Here is an 11969-nt window from a genome sequence, read left to right as displayed (position 1 = left end):
GCAATTGATTGATCTTACCTATAAATCGACTTCTATGTGGAAATTAACCCGACAACAACTCTATAAAAGAGGTTCGAGGAAGTTTGAAGCTATCAATTTTTAGGGGTTTGAGGACGAAGTATTATTGTATTTCTGGACCAACAAGAGGCATCCTAAAACAACAAACAATGATCAAAAGTGAATTTTTTGTAAAGTAGTTACTTTCATTATATTTGCATTTATATTCTTGTATTAATTGTATTTGTTGTAAGAAAAATTATAAAAAACTTTTCAGCCTCTAGAAGTTATTCAAGAAGGAGAAGATTAGTAATAGTAGTCGTTAGAATTAGGTTATGGATATAACCATGTTAGGAGGTGGTGAATCAAATAAATCACTAGTGTTAATAGTTATGTGTAATTATTTCTGTACGTAGAAGTCTTCCGTTGTGCAAATAGTTCGATGGACATGAATCAAAATTATTCATCCCCTCGAGTTCTTATGGATCAACACCAAGGGCATCAATTTTAACATATACAATGTGCAAATATGAGAAAAGACAAGTATTTTAACACATCAATTTTATTTACAATGCATCAATTTAGTATACGTAGGTGGGACAATATTTAATAAAGGTATGTGTATTAATTTTTTAAACTTTAGCACACTATGCAATCATCTATCACGGTGCCGTGGTAAGGGACAAGACAACTTTCCCACGCAGTGAGGATTGGACCAGTTCTGGGACATTGATTGAATTGATTAGGGTAAAATAGAATTATTAAAATGGATAGGGATCAAATTTTGACGAAATTAAAATAATGTCATCTTCCATCGTGATTAATTATAACTTTTCAATTTACCTTCTTATAAATGATTATGGAATCGACCATGTAAAACTGTTGAAGTGGCGGATTTTACCTTTATTGAAGTGGCGGATTCTTACTTTACGTTGGACATTTCCGAACTTTTAAAAGTTCAAAAACTACTAAAAAATTAGGGTGTTGGGTCCAAACCCACTTACAGTTCTTAGATTTAGCTGTTGGGTAGTTCGTGGAACTGAATCGTTTTATTAATTGGATTGTAAGAATGAATATCTAGATTATTAAAAAAATTAACATTTTTATTAGGGGAGTAAACGAGCATGAACAAACTATATATAAATATATATATATATATATATAATTAACAAATTGAGTTAATTTTTTAATTAAGTTCATTTAATTTTTAACTAAGATATTTTCAAATGAAATTCCAGTCGATTATGAACTATTTAATTTTATTATAAATTAAACTTAAATTTAAAAATTAAAACTCGAATAAAACTCGAGTCAAACTTGAGCTCAGAAAAAATGAATCGAGCTCGAGCTTCTATTTGGCTCAGTTACACCTAATTTCTATATTTTCAATAGATTTAAGGGCACAGTTGTGTAGACTTAATGTGTGTCATATAGACTTCTGTACAGTGCAAGTATCATAAAAGACATTGATTTTTTATTATACATTGCAGATGCTGTTGGATCTTTAATATATTCAATTCAATGTTGATTTTATAATTATATATTACAAACTATAATATTAAGTTAAGCTCAATTAAAAATGATCAATTAAAATTAAAATTTTAAAATTTTAATATGATATAACTATTTAATACGCCGAGACCTTATTGATAATTTCTATTTTTATAATGGACTAAAATAGAAATATCGAAAGATAACTGAAAAATTATTTCTATAGATAAAAATTATGATCCCAAATCACAAGACCATTCTATTCTCTTTTAAATCTCATCATCAAAGAGAATACTAAAAAATTCTCAAAAAATCATATTAATCTAGAAGGCCAATCACACGACTCTAAAAGAATATTATTCAAATTAATATCCGCATATTTATTATTAATTCTTAATGATTAAATATGAATAATCTAATATTTATAAGTGATGATTTTCACCATAAAGATAAATTTGTTCCACATATGCATCATTTGGTGTTCCAAGATAAGTCGACTAGTTTAGCACCATATTCACAACAAAAGATAGACTACTCTATTGGCTGAAGGTCAATTTTGTTTTTCCAGATGTATAGTAACGGAGCCATACAACAGATGCCCAATCTTTTTTTTTCATAGTTCCTACACCAATGCAAAGTGTGTTCATAACATTTCCCTGCTCTAGCAAAGCATAATGGCATCACAAACAAAGTTCTTGTTAAGTAGAAACCACTACTTCAATGGATACACAAGATAATCAAGAGAGGATAACTGGCTGGATTACACCAGTCTACTTATTGTCACAATACCGTTTACTATAGTTTAAACCAACACATGTTTTACCTAAGTACAATATTCTTATTCCTACGTTCTCAAAGATGCTGATTCCAAACATATGCAAAAACCAGGAGTAGACAATTTCTGTACACGATACTAACATTTGTTGGTAGTCGGGGAACCAAATTCACTGCGCTTTGGTGCATCCTTGAGGTGCTCTTGGAGCTACATTAATTCACGGAGACAAATATTATTAAAAATATAAATGCTAATCAAGCAGCATCAGTAAGAGAGCAAAATTACCTAAATTGACAGCTTCAGAGCTTTTCATTAGCCTAAGACGCTTGCATGAAGCAACAAACATTCTGCAAGGGAAAAAAAAAGGAACTTAGAATTGCTCTTGGTAATGACAAACTATGCAGCATCTTGAACTATGCGAGGAATCACAGGAGTACCGGAGGATGACGACTTAAACATAAACAACAAACTACTACTAAGCAGCAGAACAAATTGAAAATGATAGTAATGGGTAAAAGTCTTCTACAAGCCATGCCTTAACTTATTGATTGAATGCCCTTCTCTCTTTTAGATGGTGATGTTCCTGTTGTTTTATAGCCATGTAGTCCCTTGTATCATATTGCTCACCTGTTCTGTTTGTTTTCTCCATGATCATACACTTAGGTTATTAGGTTAGCTAAATTTGTTGAGTGATATGTGTCTTTTCTTGAGTTCTTCTTGTAATCAAAAGTCGCATTATTCTCCTCAAATGGATCATTTCTTTGTGAGCTCTGACATGTACCTCTTTCTTAGATACCATATGTGCCTCATGAGCCTTTGCAAAGGATTTCCACTATTACCTAGTTTTAAATTAAAACATACCCTGTCTATCCATACTTGTTAATACTGATCTTGATCTCCTCATTGCTTATGAAGAAGGGTGTTTAAATGGTGTTCTTTTGCATCTATTCGAGCAAGTTAATTCTAATTATCAGCTAGGTGATTTGTATTTGAAAGGTCCTTGCGCAGTCAGGTGGATTATATGTACAACAAGTTTGTGACTTGTGATATCTGAGCACCAGCTTGAGTTGGAGTGTTTGGGCCATATATGTAATTAATTATATTTGTAAAGCAAATAAGCCCTGCTTTGCTAGCTCCTACATCATCCTCCATAGCTTTCAATTGTTTCCGTTTTTCTCCTTGATTTCTAGGCTGGTGAAATGACTATGAAACTAGAATCGACCACAAAAAGTATAGTCTGAAAAATAAAGCATTAAGGGCAACAAATATTGTTCATAATTTTTTTAGCTTCAAACAACTTTTCCTAATTTACCAACAGACCAAACAGTCCTAGTTCCAGTCATGCATGCCAATTTCTTACATTTGCCAACCAGGCAAATCATCAAGGTGCTCTCTCCCAAAGCAAGACTGTCTCCCATTTTCACCAATCAACTATTGTCCCATGTGTAGTGAAATCCATCACACCCCCTTCGAATTTTTCTTTGTTAATTGTAACAAGTTTTGATCTGCCAATTTGTGTTAAGCCATTGCGGTCTCCATAAAAAATTATTCCATGCCCTCTTTTGACATAATTATACTGGATGTATGTCATTAAATTTTCTACGATTCCTATTCTACAATAAATTTAACTGCTGATTATAACTTTCTTAACTACACATTCACATACATAAATGAATTTTTTCTCATTAAGAAAGAAATTAACTATTGCTTATTTGAAAGGGAGAATTGAACAGTAGTGGGCAAGAACATTTGAACATGAAATAACTTTTCACTTGTAGCATTAGTTATGCATCAGTCAAGCAAGAATGACAATAAGAGAAGTCTGCAGTGGCACTGATCCATGCGTTGTTTAACTGAACAACAAGCAAACATACATTTATGTTTTTTATGTATATTTCAAAATTAATTGAGGAGGACAATGTTAAGAAAAAGACTTTGGAGGAATTGATCCTTTATTTCATTAACATTATTCAATATATATATACATCAATAATAGACTAAGTCTAAGGAGAGAACATAATAAAATTTGATAAATAAAAAATAGAAAAGTTATTATATAATTAATATACAATATTTTCTAATACTCCCCCTAAAGTTGGAGAGTGAACGTCATGAAGTCCCAGCTTGTTATGCAAATTCACAAACTAATCCTTTCCTAAGGCCTTCGTAAATATATCAGCCAGCTGTAAGTGTGAATGTACAAAAGAAGGTTTAATCATTCCGGCTTGTATTTTTTCTCATACTATATGACAGTCTATTTCAATGTGCCTTTGAGTCATCTAATATATAGCGCAACCAAGTTACCTCTAAGCATGTATTAGCTATAGCTCAATATTCCGCCTCAGTTGATGATTTAGAGACGTTGGTTTGCTTCTTGGATTTCCATGATATGAGAGAATCTCCAAGAAAAATGCAATATCTTGTAACTGATCTTCTTGTGGCACAACAACCTCCCCATTCTGAATCACAAAAGGCTCTCAAAGTTAAATTGTTATTACAAGGGAATAATAATCCCTTACCAAGGTCAATTTTGATATATTTGAGTATTTGAATTGTAGCATCCCAATGAGGTATTCTAGGTTCTTGCATGAAGAGGCTTAATGTACAAACTGAGTATACTATGTCCGATCTTGAGATTGTATTTTGTTGGGCCATTAGTGGAAGTGAGTTTCAAATTTTGTTCCATTGGAAAATTGATGGGGTGTGTGCCTAGGAATCCTAAATATTGTAGAATGTCCAATGCGTACTTTCTCTGTGACATAAAAATACCTTTTTTAGAGTGAGAGAATTCAATACCCAAAGAGTACTACAAGTTTCCATGATTTTTGATACGGAAGCGCTTAAACAAGAATTCTTTGAGACATTCCATTTCATGTAGATCATTTTCTGTGAGAAGTATGTCGTCAACATATATGAGAATTGTTGTAAAAGAAGTACCTTGAGCCTTAGTGAAAAGTGAATAATCGCCTTTGATTATTGATAACCAGCCTTTAAAATAGTATTTGAAAATGTGGAAAACTAATTTCTTGATGTTTGTTTAAGTCCATAAAGAGACTTGTTGAGCCGACATACAATGTTCTCCCCTTGTCGGTGAAGACCAGGTGGAGGTTCCATGTAAACAACTTCATGCAAATCTCCATGGAGAAAAGCATTTTGAACATCCAATTGGTGTATGTACCAATGGCAAGCAGTAGCAACAGTAACAAGACATTGAAGTGTTGTAAGCTTGGCTGTTGGCAAAAATGTTTCTTGATAGTCAATGCCATTGACTTGATTGTATCCCTTAACAACAAGATGAGCCTTGTAGTGCTCAATGGTGCCATGAGACCTATATTTGATTTTGTAAACCATTTGCAACTTATTGATTTATGACCGACAGGTAGAGGGACGAGGCTCCATGTGTTGTTGAGTTGTAATGCTTCTAATTTTATATTCATAACTTGTTGCCAAAGTGGATCAATGGATAGCCTTAGCGTAAGTTTTTGGTTCGATGTGATTTGTGATAGAAGGTAGAAAAGCAAAATGGGAAGGTGAAAAACGTGAATAGGAAAGAAAATTAAAGTGGATATCAAGTGTTTGTTGTGGAACTTGATGCTGAGGTAGACTGATTAGCTTGAGATGACATTAGGAAGTCTTTATGCTACACCGGAGGTCGCTTAGGTCATGTTGATTGTCTCGGAGGTGGAATGGTAGTAGTTGTAAGTTCAGCAAGAGTGTTTGATGTGTTTGAAAGTTGTGGTGTAGCTTCGGCTTCTTAGTATGGATGTAGAAGGTTGAGTGGTGTTATAGTGAACAATAAGTGTGGTTTGCATGTGTGGGAGAGATGTGTTCATGTGTATTAGTTGTTTCTATTTGTTCAAGCTGATGAGAATGAGTGCTAGAAGGAAATGGTGACGTGACAAGTTGCCCATGTTTTTGTATCTTAAATATGAATTAGGTACTACAAAATCCGAATTTGATGGTGTTGAGGTGGATGAAAAAGGGAAGGTGGTTTCATGGAATTTTACATCACGACTGACAAAAAATTTCTCAGTTTCCATATCATATAGCTTGTATCCATTTTGTCCAGTCAAATATCCAACAAAGATGCATTGTTTGACACGAGATTCAAATTTATGAATTGGGTGTACAATGGTTGCATAACATAAACAACCAAAAACTTTTAGGTGATCGAGTGAGGGTGGAGGATTGTACATAATTTCAAAAGGTGCTTTATTAGAGAGCAATGGAGATGGTAACTGATTAATGAGATAAACAACAGTTAAAACACACACCCCAGAAATGCAAAGGTAAATGAGATTGAAAAAGTAATGCTGGGCTACAATGAGAATGTGACAATGCTTCCTTTCAATAACTCCATTTTGTTGTGGAGTGTAAGCACAAGTGTGTTGGTATTCAATGCCATGAAACTTAAAAATATTTCTCATAGGCAAGAATTGGTCTACTCTAATTGCTTTGACATAGGCATTAAATTGAGTTTGAACAAAATTAATGAAAGGTTTTTAAATGTTTTGGGTTTCAGACTTGTGTTGCATAAGGAATATCCATGTGCATCTTGCAAAGTCATCTACAATGGTAAGAAAGAATCGTTCCCCTGAGTGTGTGGGTACTTTATGAGGACCCTAAATATCACAATGTAATAAATCAAATGGAGTATGAGTTATGGAACTTAATGGAAATGGAAATCTTGTTTGTTTTGCCATGGGACAAAGTACAATTATTGTCATAAGAAATATCATTTGAAGACAATAATGAAGAAACTAATTTAAGGTGAAACGGTGATGGATGTCCAAGACACATGCCGTAGATTGAAGTTGTGTGAAGCTTTGACAAGTTGGTGTTCTTTGCAAAGGTGTCATGTAATAGAGACCACCATGTTGTTTACCTGAGCTAATCATTTTTCCAATAGCTAAGTCTTGTATGACACAAAAAGTGGAAAAATGACACAACGGTTTAGGCCAGTGGTAATTTTGCTCATAGAAATCAAATTTAAGTGAAAACTAAGAACACATAAAACATCCATCTAAAGTAATGTCAAAATTGAAAGGTACAATCTCAGTTAAAGTGATTGAAGTTGTAGATCCAGTTGATGAATTAACAATAGGTATTGATGGTGATTGTGTTTTAGTGAAAAGTGTGAAGATCAGTGACCCCACTACCAAAACCCAAGGCTTAGTGAATACAGAATTAATTGAAGCATCAGGAAAGGGAGACGGACATGTCACCCTTGCATAGGTGTTTTTATTGTCAACACTGCAGTTTGAGATCATCATTGATAAGGCATAAGAAAGTTGTTGATGTTGTTCTGTAGAAAATCCTTGGAAGACATTGATCAGGTCGATTATTTTATTTGTTTTGCTAATGTTTTGTGGATAAACTTGTGGAGAATCTATTGCATTAGATGTAATCTTTCGAAATCCATGTTGTTGTTGTGACTGACCTGTCGATTGCCTTGTCCATGTACCATTTTGTATCTATATCTATCCTCGATATGCCCACTTCTGCGGCAGTGATTGCGATGGAAGAGAAGAGTTGTCAGGCATCGATCAATAATGGAAGAGAAGAGGAGGTTAGGGATTGGAATGACGGCTAGGACTTAGAGACACGGCTAAGGTTGGCTCTGATACCATGTTAAGAAAAAGGCTTTGAGAAGCTGATCCTTTATTTCATTAACATTATTCAATATATATATACATCTAAGTAAATTATGAACAAAATTCAATGAACCCTTCCAATTTATTGAAAAGGAAGAGATCCCAAACAAAGCAATACGATGCAGGATGACGAGTGACGACAATGGTGAATATACATGTAAGTATTGATGCAACCTAGAGATGGGTGAGAGAGAGGAATGGAAAAACTTACGGGCAGTGAAGCAAGAGAACATCTCCTCGAGGGCAGAAAGCAACTGCTGGTATCCAGCGTAGGCCTCCAGGTCAACCTTACGAAGGTAGGGCGCCCCGTCGACGGCCACCTTCACGTAGGTGAAGCTCTTGAGCGCGTTTCGCCGGAACGATCTCACCGGCGGCCATCCCACCGCTTGAGCCCTTCAGAGTAAATAGAATAAAAAAAAGGAAGGAGGAAGAAATTTTAGGTCAAGATTGGGGTAAAAAAAACACAAGCGAGGCCGAGACTGGTGTTGCCTACTTAGCTTTGGGAGGTTTGTGGGCGGACCCTTCGGAGGAATCGGAGGGGCGATGGTCATCGGACAGGCCTCGCTTCCTTTCGGGGTCAGATCTGGTGGCACCGGGCGGGGCGAGGGTGAGCTGCGTCTCTTCGTAGTCAAGGCCGGAGCCGTCCGATTCGGTGGAGCTGTGCGCCGTCTCCGTCGTGGACATGGCGAGGGCAACGTGAGAAGAAGAGGAAGAGGAAGGAGGAGGAGGAGGAGAAGGAGGAGGAGAAGGAGAAGCAGTGGGTGGGGGGAGGGAGTGTGGCCCGGGGTTGTCGGTTGGAGTTGTCTCCTCTTGACCGGGCCGGGCCATGTGATGTGATGATTTGCCACTAAAGCTAAAAAACAATAAATTTAAATAAAAACGCATTCTACTTCTGCAAAAAAAAAAAAAAAAATCGCATTCCATGTCAATACATTTGTTTACCAAACTGTGTTATTTTTTAGGTTATTATAGAATTTATAAGATTATAACTGTTATATAATTATAATTCTATAACTATATATAATTATAATAAGAATATTGCTATTTTGGGCGATGCCACTGTGCACGATCCCGTGAGCGCCCCCGACCACCGCGCGTTTCCGACGGTCGTTCATCGCCGTCCGATCACCGCCGGCCGCCATCCCGGACTCATTGGAAGCGCAACTCGACGGCGCACACACCGACATCGGATTCCGACCGGATTGGGCCGGAATCCGGTCGGAATTCCGGCCGAAATAAGGCAACAGTGCCTGACACCACTATCAGCCGGAATCTGGTCGGATTCCGGCCGGAGTCCGGCCGAGGTCGACGCGCCCAACGCCGGCGCATCGACCGCGGCCGGAGTCCGGCCCCGATTCGACCAAAATTCGGCCGAATTCCGGCCGAATCGGGGTCGGACTCCGGCCACCGCCGGACCGCCTGCGAGTTGCGGTTCCAACGGGCCCAGTCCGGCGGCCGGCGGTGGTCGAACGGCGATGAACGGGCGGCGGGAAGCGGCGAAGGTCCGAGGAGAAACACTGTGCAATCGGACGGCTCGGATCGGACGATCGGACGGACGGACGGCTCGGATGAAGGCGCTCACGGGACGCGCAGGAAGCTGTCACCCAGAATAGCAAAACTGATTATAATAAATATGATTTTATAATTATTATACTTATATAATTTTTATAATTATATAATTATAGTAGTTATAGCATCATAATTTATACATAATTGACATTGATAAAAATAAAATACTAATTATTATTTATAACTATTATAATATAATATTAATCAAAAATAAAATTTTCATATTGACCTGGTAATAATTATATAATAGATACATCACAGCATTATTAGTATTGATTAAAATTAAAATATTATTATAATATAATATTGATCAATAATAAATTATTTATATTGTAACAGCTATAGTTACTAAAATATAATATCATTAGTATTAATTAAAATTGAATATCTAAGACCATTATAAAATTGTTATAATTATAGTAATTATAAATCAAGATTATCATAATAACATTAAAAATAAAGATAATTTTAAAAATAATAAATAAAAGAGGGACATCATTTTGACAATTCTAATAATAAAAAAATAACACCTTTTTAATTTTTATCCTTAACGAAAAGCAAACAAAAAATAATAATGATAATACTTAATAGCACTTTTGTTGTTTTTCTTGAATTGTTCCTTTAAAATTTCAATATTAACAACATATTCCCTCGAGTTTCTAATTTACTAACTTCTCGTCAAAGCAACCAAAAGGCAAAACAAAATGGACATTGGTTGTTGATGAAAAATCATTCATATTTTTAAATTTATTTGATAGATCCATTAGAGTTGCAGAAGAATACCAATTAAAGTCTTACATTAAAAATACATAAAAAAAATTTAGGATTATAAGATAGAAAATATCTCATTAGTACGAGGCCTTTTAGGTAAAGTCCAAAAATAAAATCATAAAGGTGTGGATCCAAAATAGACAATATAGTACCGTTATTGAGATATATATAGATTCAATCTTATCTAACAGTACTATTAGAGCTCTCAATAAAGGGTCCGTTGGGACCGTTAAGGGACATGAATCCATTGAGATTCATACCAATAAGGGGTTCGTTGGGACTATTAAGGGGAGGCTCAAATATCACATTGTACGAGGTCTTTTGGATAAAGCTTAAAAATAAAACCATGAGGGCATGGATCCAAAGTGGACAATATTATACCGTTGTGAAGATATATATGGATTCCATCTGGATCTTTACAGTGGTATCAGAGCGGGTCCATGTGGTGGGAGCTTATGACCATTAAGAGGTCGGGTCCGTTGGGACCGTTAAGAGGTTGGGACCATTAAGGAGGGGCTCCCATTCCTCCTTTGTCTGAGGGATTGTTGGATACAATCAAAGTCTCACATTGGAAAATACATGAAAAAAATCTTGCGCTTATAAGATGGAAATTATCTTATTAATATGAGGTCTTTTGGGTAATATTCAAAAATAAAACTATGAGGGTGTGGGCCCAAAATGGACAATAGCATACCATTGTAAAGATATATATGGATTCCATCTGAATCTAACAGTGGTATCAGGGACTGGTGGGAGCCCCATTAAGGGATCCATTGGGACCGTTAAGGGGCTCCCATATAGTGGGAGTCCCATTAAAAGGCCCATTAAGGGACTGTTAAGGGGGCGGACCGTTAATAAGGAGGTCTGTTAGGACCGTTAATAAGGACTCTTTTGTTTGAGGGGTGTTGGAATAACAATCAAAGTATTACATTGGAAATATATGGAAAAGATCCTGGGATTATATGATGGAAAATATTTTATTAGTACGAGGCCTTTTGGGTAAAATTCAAAAATAAAATCATGAGGGCATGCATTTAAAGTGGACAATATCGTACCGTTAGGAAGATATATATGGATTCCATCTAGATTTAACCATAGATACCTTGGATTATAAAAATAAAATCAAAATATCTCTCTTAGATTTTGGTGTTTCCAAGACACCCCATGAGAGTTTCTGATTTCTCATCGAAATATCCGAATTATCTTACTAGTCTCCAATTAGTAGAATAATGTTTTCAAAGTCTTTCATGGTTCAGCCACTCATTTACTAATAATAGTAATAATTTGATTTGATTTCTACAAGCCAAGTTATAATTAAGCTGGTTGGAGGAGTTTTGCTTATTCAGTACTCAAATAAAAAACACAAATAAGATTGGTTTGTCCTAATTTAGGCATGCGAAATGAAAATCCTTGGGCAAAACTAAAAAAACACCTTTTATTTATTGTATCGACAACGTCACGTCCTATTTTAATTTTTTTTATCCTGTCCCACCTCCTTGTACAATTACCCTTCTATCCCCATGTCTGTTCAATTCATGTTGCCCAAACATTCTTAGAGTCGATTGGATAGGTGGGAAAAAATCCAATATATTTTGTGCTTCTCAAAAAACCCAAACATTCTGAACCGAACCCTCCTCTGATCAACTCCCTCGTTCGTCCTTCACTATCTTTGTCGATCAACTCCACTGCAGTATCTATCGAGCCCCTCCTGA

General features: G+C 35.8%; 1 protein-coding gene across 1 annotated transcript; it reads right to left on the bottom strand.

The window, feature by feature from the left end:
• Positions 1 to 2128: 2128 nt before the first annotated feature.
• Positions 2129 to 8696, bottom strand: LOC141823774 (auxin-responsive protein IAA1-like). The gene is made up of 4 exons (XM_074711014.1): positions 8411 to 8696; positions 8129 to 8310; positions 2549 to 2632; positions 2129 to 2470 (listed from the first exon to the last, which is right to left on the bottom strand). The coding sequence occupies exons 1-4, from the start codon at positions 8599 to 8601 to the stop codon at positions 2433 to 2435; spliced, it is 495 nt and encodes a 164-aa protein (XP_074567115.1). The 5' UTR covers positions 8602 to 8696; the 3' UTR covers positions 2129 to 2432.
• Positions 8697 to 11969: the final 3273 nt, after the last annotated feature.

Source organism: Curcuma longa, chromosome 3 (assembly GCF_044706935.1).
Source record: "Curcuma longa cultivar G26 ecotype Majalengka, Jawa Barat chromosome 3, ITB_CL_G26_1.1, whole genome shotgun sequence".
NCBI classification, from domain to species: Eukaryota; Viridiplantae; Streptophyta; class Magnoliopsida; order Zingiberales; family Zingiberaceae; genus Curcuma; species Curcuma longa.
This window is presented reverse-complemented; position numbering and strand designations above follow the sequence as displayed.

What these genes read in the sequence shown, in the direction of transcription:
- LOC141823774 (XM_074711014.1), bottom strand. Translation starts at nt 8,601, where the DNA reads ATGTCCACGACGGAGACGGCGCACAGCTCCACCGAATCGGACGGCTCC. An exon ending in CACAAACCTCCCAAAGCTAA is followed by an intron (nt 8,311 to 8,410) that starts GTAGGCAACACC and finishes TTTACTCTGAAG; the next exon opens with GGCTCAAGCGGTGGGATGGC. An exon ending in CTCTGAAGCTGTCAATTTAG is followed by an intron (nt 2,471 to 2,548) that starts GTAATTTTGCTC and finishes GAATTAATGTAG; the next exon opens with CTCCAAGAGCACCTCAAGGA.